This window comes from Dipodomys merriami, unplaced genomic scaffold (genome assembly GCF_024711535.1).
Source record: "Dipodomys merriami isolate MVZ:Mamm:240054 unplaced genomic scaffold, mDipMer1.0.p SCAF_3, whole genome shotgun sequence".
NCBI lineage: Eukaryota > Metazoa > Chordata > Mammalia > Rodentia > Heteromyidae > Dipodomys > Dipodomys merriami.
The window spans coordinates 16,051,195-16,066,726 of NW_027204492.1; the positions used below are offsets into that span (position 1 = coordinate 16,051,195).

Sequence of the window (15,532 nt, forward strand, 5' to 3'; positions counted from 1 at the left end):
ACTAGGGGGCATTTTTGTCTCCAGAGACAGATCTTTAGCTTATCTGCAAAGTTAAGGCAAAGGGCCACACTGGCCACGAGCATAAACTATGGCTGTTTCTATGTGGGGAGGAATGGAGTTAGCCTTACTCTTTTTCTTTGCAGTACAAAGTAGAAACTCAATAAAAATTTCAGAAGGAAATAAAACCTAGAAGGCATGTTTCCCTGGAGTTGTCAATTTCTTGTTGTTGTTTTTTAATCAAGATTAGAGTTTCATCTATATTGTAGTAATAAGTATTTGCTTTCCAGAAAAATTTCCTCGAAATGGCAAATATCTTTTCTTAACCTATTCTCTTCCTCTCTGACCAGAGATAAGATAGCCATCTTAGGTAGAAACAAAAAGAATAGTGTAATGTACATGAAGAAGTGCCCTTTGTTACTTTGTAAAGATTTAGGTAATGCTACAGGATAGGGTGAGAGAACAAGCATATAGTAAAAAGCAGAGGAGCAGGAACATGTACCAAACTTCATTCTAGGTACTTTAAGTTTATCCTTTCATTTAATTCATTCTCTCTCTCTCTACTCACATCCAGTAGAACTTATTGTTTTTCCCATCTTACAGATGAGGAAATTTATACTTAGATAATGAAGTCATTTCTTCCTCCTGCCCTTTTTTTTTTGTCAGTTGTGGGGCTTGAACTCCAGGCTTAAATGCTGTCCCTGAGCAATTTTGCTCAAGGCTAATTACCACGTTGAGCCACAGCACCACTTCTGGTTTTCTGGTGGTTTTTGGAGTGTCATGGTCTTTCTTGCTCAGGCTGGCTTCAAACTATGATCCTCAGATCTCAGCCTCCTGTGTAGCTAGGATTACAGGTGTGAACCACCAGCACCCAGCATTTCTTTCCCTTTTATATAAAGCAAGAGACCTGAGACCAAATATCCATCTTCCAAGAATTCAAGTCAAACACCTTGACTCTTGGTCTAAGTTGTCAAGTCTGTAATCTGAAAACAAAGTCAAGGAGTATATACATGCCAGCAATGGATACAAATCACAGAAGAGGGCGAATCAAGAAGAAGGAAAGCAAGATCTGGAGAGAATTCCTGATAAAAAGAACACATGGGCCAGTACAGTAGGGAGTAAATGAAGTCACTCACATATAGAATGGCTTCTTTGGATTAATAAGAGCCAGCAGAAAGATGAGCGTGGAAGCAGGTAGAGAAACAGAGAAAAGGTATATTTTGAACACACAGGATCAAAGGTGTAATAGAGACAGGAGAGTGAGTGCCTGCTGAAATGGACCCCCAGGCAAGAGGATGGGAGAGTTGGCGCTTTAGAAAGATGAGTGACTATGGAGGTGAATGAGTAACAACAAAAAGATTTAAGGGGCCTGGCACCAATGGCTCACGCCTGTAATCCTTGCTACTCTGGAGCCTGAGATCTGAGGATCACGGTTCAAAGCCAGCCATGACAAGAACGTATGTGAGACTAATCTCCAATTAATTGCAGAAAAAGCCAGAAGTGGTGCTGTGGCTCAAGTGGTAAAGTGCTAGCCTTGAGGAAAAAGGAGCTCAGGGACAGTGCCCAGGCCCTGAGTTCAAGCTCCAGAACTGACAAAAAAATATTTTAAATATTTTAAAGACATGAGAGTTCTTCACTGCCTGTTTTGTGCTCTGGATCTTCATATGAGACATATTTTTATGGAGTGATCTAGACAACTGAATGCTAACTATGCATTTGTGGCTTCCTTATATACATCTTTATTAGCAGCATTTAATTATTTCCTTTGTTAATGTTTTTTTTTAATTTTTATTTATTTTTTATTGTGAAAATACTGTACAGAGGGTTTACAATTACATGGGCAAGATCCTTTGTTAATGTTTGTAGTGACTCATTAATTTTCATTCCCTATGTGGGAGTTGATATTTAAAGCAGGTCCTATAGGAATCTTAACTAGTGGTCTTTTGCAGAGGATTTATAGCTGAATATTAGTGGGGGGTTGGGTTGGGTTTGGTTTGGTTTTGGTTACAATGACGCCGAAATTTGAATCAGAACTATCCACTTCTGATTAATATATGTTATTAGCTCTGACAGGATGGCAAGACATGAGACAGATACTGTTTTGTATATTAGAGAAACCCAGATAAGCAAATAGAGAATGAAGAGATTACTTTTATTAGAAAAGCAATCTTTTGTGTCATTTCTTGGTACCATGCAATGAGTTTTTAACAAAACAGAGTAGATAGGGCACCCATGTGTTCAGTCTTGCTCTCCTTCTTTGGCTCTAGATAGATACGATTTCATGATGCTAGCAAGAGGCCTGCTGAGTTGTCAGTTCATCAAAAGTTGCTAAAGGAAAGTCAATACAAAGGAAGCTCTAATCATCATCATGTCTTTTCCTTGGGACTATATTGGACTGCTGGTGTGTGTGAGTTCTCCACAGCAGTGTTACTAATGGTCAGACCTGTGCCCTTGCTGTAAAGGGTGACAATCTCATTTTGTTTCTCTTCCTCTTGCTAAAAGACTAGAGGCTGACTCCTTGGAAGAGTTATTAACACCAGCTCTGTGTAGCCAAGTGTTGCTTTTCCTCCCTTTGCTCTTCAGTCATATTTACAGTAACTCCTTTCTTTCTCACACTTGCCCTCCTCTGGACCTATGTCTTTGAGGCCCTGCTTTCACTCCCTATGAATTGGCTGCAAAAGGAATTTAATTTGCTTTTTCTTCCAGTGAAGTGACAGGAGTCTGGTGTCCCTAGTGCAAATGAGATTGTGCAGCTTCCATTCAAACCATGGAACCATCATAATTATGTGTACCAACATTTTGTAGTAGAAATCATGCATTTGATGCTAGCAATCTACACACAGGAAGAATATGATCTTTCAATAGGATTTTTTTTGCTGCCAGTCCTGGGGCTTGAACTATGAGTCTGGGCACTGCTACTTCAGCATGTAGCACAAGTACTGCATGCACACCTTCCATTTCATACCGTTAAAAAGACATGTGAGTTCGATAAGAAATGTACTCACTACCTTATGTATGTAACTCTAATCTCTCTGTACATCACCTTGACAATAAAATTAAATTGTCAAAAAAAGACATGTGACTGGATGCTGGAGACTCATACCTGTAATGCTAGCTACTCAGGAAAATGAGATCTGAGGATCATGGTTCAAAGCCAGCCTGGGCAGGAAAGTCAGTGAGATTCTTATCTCCAATTAACCAACAAAAAGCCAGAAGTAGAGCTGTGATCATGTGGTAGAGCTCCAATCTTGAGCAGAAAAACCCAAGCAAGAGCGTGAAACCCCAATACCAAGGGGGAGAAAAAAGACAAGGAGTTGAGATTTCATTAACTTTATCTTTACTGTTTCTTCAAATACATTTTTAAGTGAAACTGGCTTTTAGAAAAGTGTGTGTGTTTGTTAGTGAAACAATGGCCAGTGTTATAATTTGGTGTCAGGGTGCTGACTTAGGATAGGGCTTGAAATTTGAGTAATCCTTAACTCTCCAACAGAGATTTTGTTCCCTTATTGCAAATGCCATCCCATTTGCCTGAAGAAAGCCTATGCATTTGAACATTATTCCACACTTTGAGTAGTTCAGCACTATGAATGGCTCTCTTTGGCAAGTTTTCACTTGCTTGATCTCTAATAGTTAATTGGTGCTGATACTAGATAAATGTCAGCAAAATAGCAACTCTTGGCCATATCTGTAGATCTATCCATCTATGAAACAAAAACACAATCTGTAGGGGACATATTAATTCCATTTTTCTGTTCATTGAGTTTGTTTCTCTCTCACTGAAAAGTGGCACAATTCCGTCTACTGACTTTTCATCCAGCAGACAGTCAACAATGTTAGGCCCTAGAATGCTTTAATAGTTTTCCCACTATTACATGTACTCATCCAGTGAATGCAATGCACTGAATTATTCTACAGCATGTGGGTTTTTCACTTCTACAGTGGGTTTTTCACTTCTATTTGGAAAGGCTGTAACAAACAGTTTTGACTTTTAAAGATCTCCTAACATTTACTTTAAATATCAAATTCCATTTTCTTTAAACTCTGAATGATTGATTCAAGATAAAGCTACAACTTAGCTTATACTGTGATATACTATTTTCAAATGTTCTGTTGTATAAGGCACAATGAGATCAGTTCTTTGTGATGATAAGGTCAAGAAAGAGAGATGTTTTGTTTCTTTTGTTGCTGCTGCTGGTGGTGGTGGTCATGGGGTTTCAACTCACAGCCTGAGGACTGTCCCTGAGCTTTTTTGCTCAAGGCTAGTGCTCTACCACTTTGAGCCACAGTTCCACTTCCAATTTTCTGGTGGTTAATTGGAGGTAAGAGTCTCACGGACTTTCCTGCCTGAGCGGGTTTTGAACCGTGATCCTCAGATCTCAGCCTCCTGAGTAGCAAGGATTACAGATGTAAACCACCAGTGCCCAGCTATGATTTTGTTTCTTAATTCCAATTATAATGTATAAAGTAGATTCTTCTTTTTCCATGTGTCAGAAAATTCACTAATAAGTTCATTTCCTACTTTTCTAAAGTCTTTACACATTGTAGCTCCAGTGTGAGCAATAGACTTTTTCATAATCTGCATGTCTTAAAGCCAACCATCCATTCTGTAATATCCAAAAAAATGTTGTAAATAACATTGATCTTATTGTATAATAAAATATAAAACAAAAATAAGTTTTAAAGAATGAATATTAAACCTATGAGTCATAGATGGATTTTAAAACTTTTTTTTCAAAATGTCTTTATTTAGTTGCAAGAGCATAAGATAAAATGGCAATAAAATCTTCAACTTATTGGGAAAATAAGTTTCACCTTGGCATCTCCTGAGAGGGTTACAGAAAATTGTAAAAAGTGGACTGGAGGAAGTATAACCATGGACTTCAAAGAGCACTGAAGAGGCTGTTGAGATGATCTTGTTTTAGCACAACTTTAAGAAATACTAGATTTCACCCAAATACACTAAATATGAATGGATAATGGATAAGATTTCAGGTGATTTATATACACAAGGTGGCACTTTGGACCTGAGGATGGAGAAAAATTTTCAAGTTTCAGTTATTTATAAAGAACAGAAAATATAACAGTATTTGAATGTAGGAATGTACTAAAGAAAAAAATCACTAGCAATGCTTTGTTTTCTTCCTGCTTGGGCAAGTGAATAAGCACTGATTGCTTTTCACTGGAATAGGAACATAGAGATTGGCAGATTTGGAGAAGTGGTGTTTAAATTCAATCTTGAGTTGATCAATTACACTAAGTTCTCTTTAGACCTCCCTCCCTGCCCACATTATTGGTCTGATGTGATTAAACAATAATGTCATTAGCTCTGAGCTCTGAAGAAGGATTCTTGTTATATAAGAAACTTCAACAAGTGGCGCTGTGGCTTAAAGTGGTAGAGCATTAGCATTGAGCAAAAAAAGCTCAGGAACAGCAGGTGCCTAGGCCCTGAGTTCAAGCCCCACAACCAACAAGAAAAAAAGTCAAAATTCTTGCCAGTCACCAGTGACTCATACCTGTAATCTTAGTCACTCAAAAGGCTGAGATCTGAACATCACAGTTTGAAGCCAGCCTGGGCAGAAAAGTCCGAGAGACTTATCTCCAATAAACTACTCAGAAAAAGCTGGAAGTGGCGCTGGGGCTCAAGTGGTAGAACGCTAGCGTGAGACTGACCAAAAAAAAAAAAAATCTCAGGCCCACAAGTGAGATTGTATTTTCAGCTCAGACTCCCATCTGTGATGCCTTTTCCAAGTCTCTACTAAGTCTCATCTAAGTCCTTTTACTATCTTCCAAAAGTCTACAGTTTAAGACTTCTTGTCAGTACTATTACTTGATCATTACCTAAGTGCCTGACTGGCCAACCCAAGATTCTGACACACTGCTACAGGCAACAGAAAGTAAGTACTGTATTTTCAGAAGAGATAATTGGATTTCTATATGGTTGGAAGTGGTATTTTACTTTGAACCATGATTTTACTTCACCCCCATACATCAGTTAGGTTCCATGGGCATTGGTTGCTCTATGTTCATTTTACAGATGAAGAAATTGAATTTTGAAGAAATTAAATGTCTTATCTAGAGTTGTTAAAAGATAAGATTTGAGCTGTTGCTGAGCACTGCTGGCTGATGCCTGTAATCCTAGTTACTCAGGACTGAAATATGAGGATCATGGTTCAAAGTCAGCTTGGACAGGAAAGTCTTTAAGACTCTTATCTCCACCAGAACTATGCCAAAAAGCCAGTGTGGTGCTGTGGCTCAAGTGGTAAAGTGCTAGCATTGAGCAAAAGAAACTCAGGGACAACTCTCGGGCCAAGAGTTCAAGCCCCAGGACCAACACAAAGAAAAGAAAGTTTCTGAGCTGTGACTTGAAGCCAGGTTTCCAAATTCCAAACTGTACTCATTTCAATATAACACAGTAAGTAATACATCATACTTAACAATAAACTTATCTGCAGGAATTTTGTTCCTATTTCAAAGATTCTCATTTCAAGAATTGACTCAGATGAAATGTTTAAATAATGGCATCTGAGTTCTTAAAATAGCTTGATTCATAATACATTACAGATTATTACTGAGCTTTTATTTTAATGGTCAAGCAGTTAATAATGAGGCATAGCAAAATGTCTTTGGAGTGGGGGGGGGCGGAATCGGTTACATTGTTCATTATTCTCTCCAGATCAATCAATAGTTAATTAATAATGATGTGCTTCCTGAAGTACAAAGTTATAAATTAATTTAACGCTCATATGCATATTTTCTGTAGAAAAAAATGAGTGGAAAATGCCTGCCAAACCCATCTCATTGTAAGAAAATGTATGTAATGATTACAAGCTTATAATAAGAGTGGTTTGCTTAGCCAAATGTTTGTTCATTTTTGTTAATCAGTATTCATTTGAGCTTACTTCCATGCAGTTTGAAGAAGCAGTGCAATCAGTTGAGTAGTGTGGCAGATTTAAATCAGTAATAAAAGCCCAGGGGAAATTAACAAGACAAAACATTAACCACAGACTAAACATTAACATATATTAGCATTTTTATTATACCTGTGGAATTGTTAAATGGCCAGGGTGACTACTATTTAAAAAACTTCAAGTAGTATATCACATAATTTCAATGTATGTTTTGTTTGAAAACTTTTAAGATTTAATTAAACAAAAGTGTGCAACAATATAATAGATGATTCCGTAGAATAAAGCTCATTGTTGTGTGGAAGGGTGTGTGCAGATGGTGCACAGGCCTACTGATTTCAGAGCTTGAACTCAGGGCCTCATACTCTTTCTTGCCTTTTTCACTTATGGCCCCATCGCCAGCTCCCCTTATTTTATTTCAACTGAAAACATTTTTAATTCCCACTTTGGACCCAAAGTACCCCCAAAGCAAAAACCACAGGTAATTCTTGTCCAAAGAGGACCACAAGATGAGAGTTCACTCTTAAATTGCATCACCCTACAGGAATATTTAAATTATTTAAGGTTCTGATGACTCCATCTATGATCTAAAACTGAATTTACAGCAACTCTTTAGCAAAATGTTCCCTAAAATATTTTTGAGGCTACAATGATCAGCTAAGGTCTAGCTGGAAAGCTATTCTGTAATTAAACTACAAAAGTCTTAAAGAGGGCCTAGAGCCTCGACAGCTTGAGGTGCCGCTCCTAAAGAGGGGAATTGTGTTGATCGCTGAGTATGTTTCCACTGTACATCCATTGTCACCCCCAACCCTGTTAGACTTCTGAGGGCAGTGCCCAGTGTCCATGATACCTTCAGTGCCATTGAGAGCTTTGCCATTTCTGCTTCTGCTTTGCCCCTATCCTTTTCCCTCATCTACCTCCCTCCTTCTATTATGCACCATTTAAGTTCAAACACATAGACTCAGGCACACATCCTCTCCTCTTACATAATATATTTCATGAGACAAAATTCATCTAGGGAAAACATATATCCCTTAGTGCTAATGAGAGTGAGCCAGGGATACATGTTAATCTCATAGCATTGTTTCCCCTCCCACTTTTATGGTTTTCTAACCTTTTAGGCTCATATGACTAAAGACTTGATTCTTCTTGTGTTTTTGTAACCAGCAGAGTAGCCTGGAATCGACTAGGTGGCATCTGTAAAAGATACAGTTAGATTTCTTTGTTGCCCTTGAGAGTTCTCAGAACCAACAGCCAATAGGAGTCTGAGAATGAATATAGTTAGGGTTTAACCAACATAGTATTTGCATTTCTTGGCAATAAAATATTTGCATTTCATATCAATCTTGGGGTACAGGTGTGAATTACATCAGACCAAATGCTTTGCATGGCTTCAGGGCCCACTGACCTAAAATATCCCTGGGTTATATATGGGAAGTCAGCAAAAGTGAGGAATTGTCAGCTACCTCTATCCCTTCTGCCCTGAAGCACGCCATACAAGCTAGCTGATGCTCACCTCTCATGTGATGTCGATAAGCCAGTCACATCATGTCCACAAGACAGTCATGTGATAGGTGCCTACTGCATGTCTGAAAAAAAGAAATGTTCTAATCTTTGAAGACACAGAGATACAGAGAAGAATCTGAACAAACAGAGCTTACTAGTTTTGCCCCAATATGTTATCATTAGAGCATAACACCTTTGTCTAATCAGTTCTCCAGCAATACCCACTTCATGAAAATTAACATGAATGTGCACAAATGACCCTTCATTTCTGAAGGTGGCTTCCATGTCCTATAAAATTTTACATTGAGGGCTGGGAAGGTGGCTCAGTGATAGAGCACTTGCCTCACATGCATGAGGCCCTGGGTTCAATTCCTCAGCACCACATAAGCAGAAAAAGCCAGAAGTGGATCAAGTGGTATAGAGAGCTAACCTTGAGCTGAAGAGCCAAGGGACAGCGCCCAGACCCAGAGTTCAGTTTCCACAACCAACAAAAGAAAAATTTACATTGAGCACATTTGTATGCTTTTCACTTGTTAATCTGCCTTTTATTACGGGTATTTCAGCCATGAATGTAGCAGTGAATAAAAAAAAAATATCCCCCCTCCATGGAAACAGATATTCTAGGGAAATAATTGTCACCTTTTTCCCCCGAAGGGACCATAGAATAAAATATAGTACTTTATCTTTTCTTTTTTTTATTAATAAGTTTTTTTATTGTGAAAATACCGTACAGAAGGGTTACAATTACATGAGCAAGGAAATAGGTACATTTCTTATCAAGCATTGTTGCCTCCTCCTTTTTTTTCCCTTACCATTCCTGCCCTCCCATCCCCCCCCCCAACAAAGTTATAAAGTTCTTTTTTTGAGATAACGACTTGTACATCTCATTATTGCAATGGGTACACTTGTATCCCTATTTAAACAATTTGGTTTTTCCTTTCCCCTCCACAAATTATACCAACATCAAATACAATGAAAACTAGGGTTATACCGTGGGAGAAGGACATACAAAGCAACAAAGAAATCATCTTATAAATATGGCTATAATCTAGAACTCTAATAACAACAGATGCTGGAGGGGATGTGGACAGAAGGAAACCCTACTGCATTGTTGGTGGGAGTGTAAACTTGTTCAACCACTTTGGATAGTAGTATGGAGTTTCCGCAAAAGACTCCACATAGAACTCCCCTATGACCCAGCAATACCACTTTTGGGCATTTACCCAAATGATCACAAACAAGACCATACTAAAGATACCAGGACAACTATGTTTACTGAAGCATTATTTACCGTAGCTAAGATCTGGAACCAACCCAGATGCCCCTCAGTAGATGAATGGATCAAGAAAATGTGGTATATATACACAATGGAATTCTATGCCTCTAACAGAAAGAATGACATTGCCCCATTTGTTAAGAAATGGAAAGACTTGGAAAAAAATACATTAAGTGAAGTAAGCCAGGCCCAAAGAAACATAGGTCCCATGGTTTCCCTTATTTGTAATAACTAGTATATGTATGAGTCAAGCAGAAACGGTCAGATAAGTTGATGTTAGGCGAAATGAACCCCAAGATAAGGACTCAAATTGTTTTTCTTTCTTGCTGTTGTTTCTAGCACTTCATCTTTTCTTCCTCTGTATAAGTAACTATAAGAGGAATGAAGCTGTGGCACAGGTCAAATCGAAGAATTGGGGCAGGTTCTGGTGCTGCATCCCTGTAATCTCAGCTACTTGGGAGGTGGAGGTAGGAGGATTATAGTCTGAGAACTGCTCAAGCAAAAGCATAGGACCCTATCTTAAGAAAAAATGTTTTAAAAAGCAAAAATCCTGTGAGCATGGGTCAAGTAGTATAGTACCTGCCTACCAAGCTCAAGGCCCAGAGATTAATTCCTAGTACCCTCACAAAATAAAAGGGGTATTGTCATAGAAGTAGGGCTATACATAGATGAACCTGAACCTGACAGGCATTTCATGAAGTAAAGAAGCCAGATATAGAAAAGCAAATGCTGTACAATCTCACACATAGAAGCTATAAAAGTTGATCTCTACCATTTGCTGGCAACTCTCAAAGTTGGTAAGGATTGAGGAGAGATGCGGTAGGGAGAGGCTAACAGGTATAGAAATACAGTTCAGAGGAGTACATTTTAGTGTTGAATAGCATAATAGGGTGATTGTATGGCTCACAATAATTGATGATATATTTCAAACTAGAACATTCCAAATGTTTTCAGCCCAAAGAAATGATAACTGTTCGAGGTAATGGATATGCTAATTACCCTGGTTGGATAGTTACATATTATATCCATGTGTTGATATACCATTGTGTACCTCCGTGAATATGTATAATTATTATGTGTCAATCAAAGAGAAAGGGGTGGAGTTGTAGGTCAGGCCTCGCCCACTTGGCTCTATAGTCTACCTTATTAGCCTCGGTAGTGTAATTGCACCACATCTGCACAAGGACGATGTCTCTGGCCCCTGATGGGAAGGAAAGGCACGATGAGTTGCTGTCTTGCCAGAAGCCTTGGCTTTTTTTGCTTGTTTTTTGGGGGTTTTCTTTTCTTTTCTTTTTCTTTTTTTGCTGGTCCTATGGCTTGAACTCTGGACTTGGGCACTGTCCTTGAGCTTCTTTGTGCTCAAGACTAGCACTCTGCCACTTAAGCTACAGTACCACTTCCAGCTTTTTCTGAATAGTTTATTGGAGATAAGAGTGTCCTGAACTTTCCTGCCTTGGCTAGCTTTGAACCATGATTCTCAGATCTCAGCCTCCTGAGTAGCTAGGAGTAAAGGCATGAGCCACTGGCACCTAACAATGCCTGGCTTTTTAAATTTCAGAACTAATAACACATCAGAGCACTATGGCTTTCCATGCCACCAGCTCTGGAACATAAAGAAATGCACCATTAAGAATCATGGTTCTTGGAAAACAGGAAAGTTTTATATTCCACACCTCTTGATAGAGGCACTCACCTAGCTAATAAATTCACTCCAGCTAACCAGATTTAAGGTGACAACATTGTGGACTAGGTACATTACTCAGTGAGAAGAAATTGGATTGCATTTCTTATTTAAGAGCCTCAAACTCCTGGGAAGAGTGCTGATTTCTAAAATGCCACTTGGGAGGGGTAGCTAGAGAATGAGTTGTGGGTGTCACAGCAGAGTTTTGATGCTTCTCAAGTGGGAATGGTAAGGACTTCTTTAAGGGAAATGCTCCTTCTCTTTGTAAATTATATTTTCTTTTAGTGCCTACTTCTCAATACAAGCCCGTAATAACTCACCTCCAGCTCAGTGTGGAGATGATAGATGTGGGGGGGAATATATACTCCACATATGCTTTGTACCTGGGGTGGGGTGGAATCTGCTTCATGATAGATTTGGGGAAGAAAATACAGCCTCATTGGTAAAGTGAAAGACATTTCCCATGCGTGAGTGGGCTTCATCATGCCACGTTGGATGGCTCAGTCTTGCTCTTTCCTCATTTGTTCTTAGCCTTCCTACTTTTTAACCTCACCTGTACCCCTTTCCCCACAGGTTGGGTTGCAATGAAGGGGCAGATACTTTTTTATTTATTTTTGTCAGTCGTGAGGCTTGAACTCAGGGCCTGAGCACTGTCCCTGAGTTCTTTTGCTCAAGGCTAGCACTCTACCACTTGGAGCCACTTCAGTTTTCTGGTGGTTTATTAGAGATAAAGAGTCTCATGGACTTTCCTGCCTGGGCTGACTTTGAACTGTGATCCTTAGATCTCAGCCTCCTGAGTAGTAGGATTACAGGCATGAGCCACCGGTGCCCATGGCAAGAAAATCTCTTAATAGACTGTGCTCAGAATGGACTTGTGGGTCCCCTGCCCCCACACCCCCCCAACCAACCACAGTCTTCTGTCTTCCTTTCCATCAATGGCTATTTGGGTTTAAACCATATCACCTTTCTTGACTCTCAATAATAGCTTTATTCATCTCTTCCGAAGGAAATTGGAGGAGCAAAGTGAAGTGCAATTCCTAATTTGTTTCTGCAGTCCTATCTGTGAATGTATCAGACCATTAATTTATATTTCTTTTTTTTCAGATTGGCAAGTTATGTGCCCATTCTCAACAACGCCAGTATAGATCTGCTTATTACCCTGAAGATCTGTTTATTGACAAGAAAGTATTAAAAGTTGCTCATGTAGAACATGAAGAAACCTTATCTAGCCGAAGACGGTAAGAGAGCTGTTGGGGTTTCCGCCACCTCTATTTCAGAGTACAATTAGCAATTGTGTTTTAAGGTCAAAAACCATTGGAGGGAGATTTCTTTTTCTTTTTTTCTTTTTTACTTTTTTTTTTTTTTGGTTGGTCGTGGAGCCTGAATTCTGTGCACTCACCATTCCTTAAAGGGATTTATATACAGAAATGGGACCAATATTTGATTTTTTGTCAGTAATATGACTTGAACTCAGGGCCTAGATGCTGTCCTTAAGCTTTTTTGTTCAAGGCTAGTGTTCTGCCACTTTGAGCCACAGCTCTACTTCTGGTTTTAGGTGGTTAATTGGAGATGAGTCAATTGGAGATGAGTCTCACAGACTTTCCTGCTTGGGGTTGGCTTCAAACTGTGATCCTCAGCTCTCAGCCTCTGGAGCAGCTAGAATTACAGGCATGAGCCGCTGGTACCCAGCTTAGATACTTGATTTTTTTTTTTTTTTTGTCGGTTGTGGGACTTCAGCTCTGGGCCTGGGCGCTTTCCCTCAGCTCTTGAGCTCAATCACTTGAGCCACAGCGCCCCTTCCGGCTTTTTCTCCTTATGTGGTGCTGAGGAATCAAACACAGGGCCTCATGCATACAAGGCAAACACTACCACTGAGCCACCTTCCCAGCCCCAAGGAGGGAGGTTTCTTAAACAAATGTTATTTAGTTCTTCTACCATTTGTCAATGTTAGAGAAAAAAAGATAGTGCATCATAGCCAAGCCATATTTGAATGCAAACTTTCCATATGTAAATAACTAGTACAGCAATATAGAGTGGCACACAGACTTTCCTTTTCAAGGTCTCTTATTTATTGAACAGAATATTTTCTGCTGACAATCAGATCTTATAGTTTAATGGATTGGTTTGTGGCTTTTCTCATTACTAACAGTGAGTCAGGGTTAAAATTCACACACACACACACACACACACACACACACTTTAAAGTGATCAAATAAAGTATCTGATTCATATTGCTTGAAATAACAATGAAGACATAAACTAGACATTAGGTATTCTCCTTCAGGGTTCCATCTCCTAAACCTTTCAGGCTAAAACAGAGCTGTGATGAATGGAGCAGGGGGAGATGAACTTATTCCAAGCATCAGAGTCACGTGACCAAGAGAAGGCTAAGGGATGACATTGATTTGTTGAGGACCAGATAGGCTGAGATCTTCCTTGGAGGGCCTCACATAGTGTCTGTGTAACAAAATGATCCAATTGAGCCTGGAAGAAGCAGCACTGTGTACTAATGGCACACTGTCTGCTTAATGGAAGAGACTATGCACCTTCAACAGGTAGTCTACAGATGCCAATGCTGATACATATAAAGGTCTTCTGCTGCTTAAGATATGACACTTGCCGGGTGCCAGTGGCTGATGCCTGTAATCCCAGCTACTCAGGAGGCTGAGATCTAAGGATCATGGTTCAAAGCCAGCCAGGACAGGAAAGACTGTGAGACTCTTATCTCCAATTAACCATCAGAAAACCGGAAGTGGCTCTGTGGCTTAAGTGTTAGAGCGCTAGCTTTGAGCATGAAGAGGTTCAGAGATACTGCTGAGTTCAAGCCCACAACAAAAAAAAGGGGGGGGTATTACTTTGAAGTTTTTTATAAAAATAATATTGACAATGTTAGCATTTTAATTTCTAAAACAGTAAATACTGATAGCTATCTGCCATAGAAATGAAAACTTTAAGAGATCCTTAGTCATTTTTATGAGGATAAATAATGGCTCACATCCATCATTTTAGCTACTCAGAAGTATGAGATCTGAAGGATCTTGATTTAAAACTAGCCTAGGCAGAAAAATCCATGATACTTTTATTTCCAAAATAACTAGGAAAAAGTGGGGCTGGGGGAATGGTTCAAGTGGCAGAGGGCCAACTGAGCAAGTTATCCAAGCAAGCCCTAGGCTTCTGAGTTCAAACCCTAGTACCACCAAAAGGAAAATATAGTGTGTAAAGGAGTTGCAATAATTATCTATTGCTAGAAAACAAACAAGTCCAAAAATAGTTATTTAAAACCACCAACATATCAACAGATTTTGTTTGTCAGAAATATGGCACTGGCTTAGCCAGGAGTACTCAAAAGTCTAAAGACATTTCAATCTAAATGTTGCCTGTGGCTATAATGTTTTTTTTGTTTTGTTTTGTGGTGCAGGGGATTAAACTCAGGGCCTCAAATGTACTATCACAGAACTACATCCCCAGGGCTGGAGTTTTGTCTGAGGTTGGACAATCCACTCCCAAAGTGATTTATTTATAGATTTATCAAGTCAGGGCTGTTTTTTGGAAAGGGGGTGGAGTTGCTCAACATGAACCCCATGAGTCTCCTCATAACAGGGAAGCTGGTTTCCCCAAAATAAGTGGTCCATGGAAGACTGCAAAGAAGAAGGTATAACATCTCACTTTTTGGAAGTGAAGCACCATCAACACTGGCATATTTGATTTGTTTGGAGCAAGGACTAATTTTAATATACTCAAAAGGAGGAAATTAAATGGTACCTTTTGAATGGAGGAGTTATCAAGGAATTATGGGCATATTTTTAAACCACTATAGGCCTCCTGACACTAAAATATCCGGGAAGCATTTTTGTTTTTGTTTTCTTTTTCAGAGAACAAAGAAAAGGTTTATTGCCAGTAAAGGGACCATCAAGGCCCTTCTCACAAGAAAGGAGTGAGAAGTGCCAGCTATTGTCTGAGGTGACCTATATAACCTACTGTGGCTAGGAGGGGCTAGAAGGGGCTAGGAGGTGGAGACCCTGGTGTGGACATGTGGACCAGAGGCTTCATCATGGCAGGCTAGGATTTATGGCTGCTGCCCAAGTAGTAGTAGACAAGAGGCCCTGCAGCTGCCCAGACCTGAAGGTCACTCTAAGGGGCTCTTGTTGCCTTATGTGGTGGTGGCTG

General features: G+C 39.5%; 1 protein-coding gene across 1 annotated transcript in view; it reads left to right on the forward strand.

Moving 5' to 3' along the window:
* Nucleotides 1-15,532, forward strand: part of Gpc3 (glypican 3) — a 408,112-nt gene that overhangs the window by 251,910 nt on the left and 140,670 nt on the right. The window contains exon 4 of the mRNA XM_070039709.1: nt 12,470-12,603. Within this exon, the coding sequence (XP_069895810.1) occupies nt 12,470-12,603 (134 nt within the window). The remainder of the gene's footprint in view (nt 1-12,469; nt 12,604-15,532) is intronic.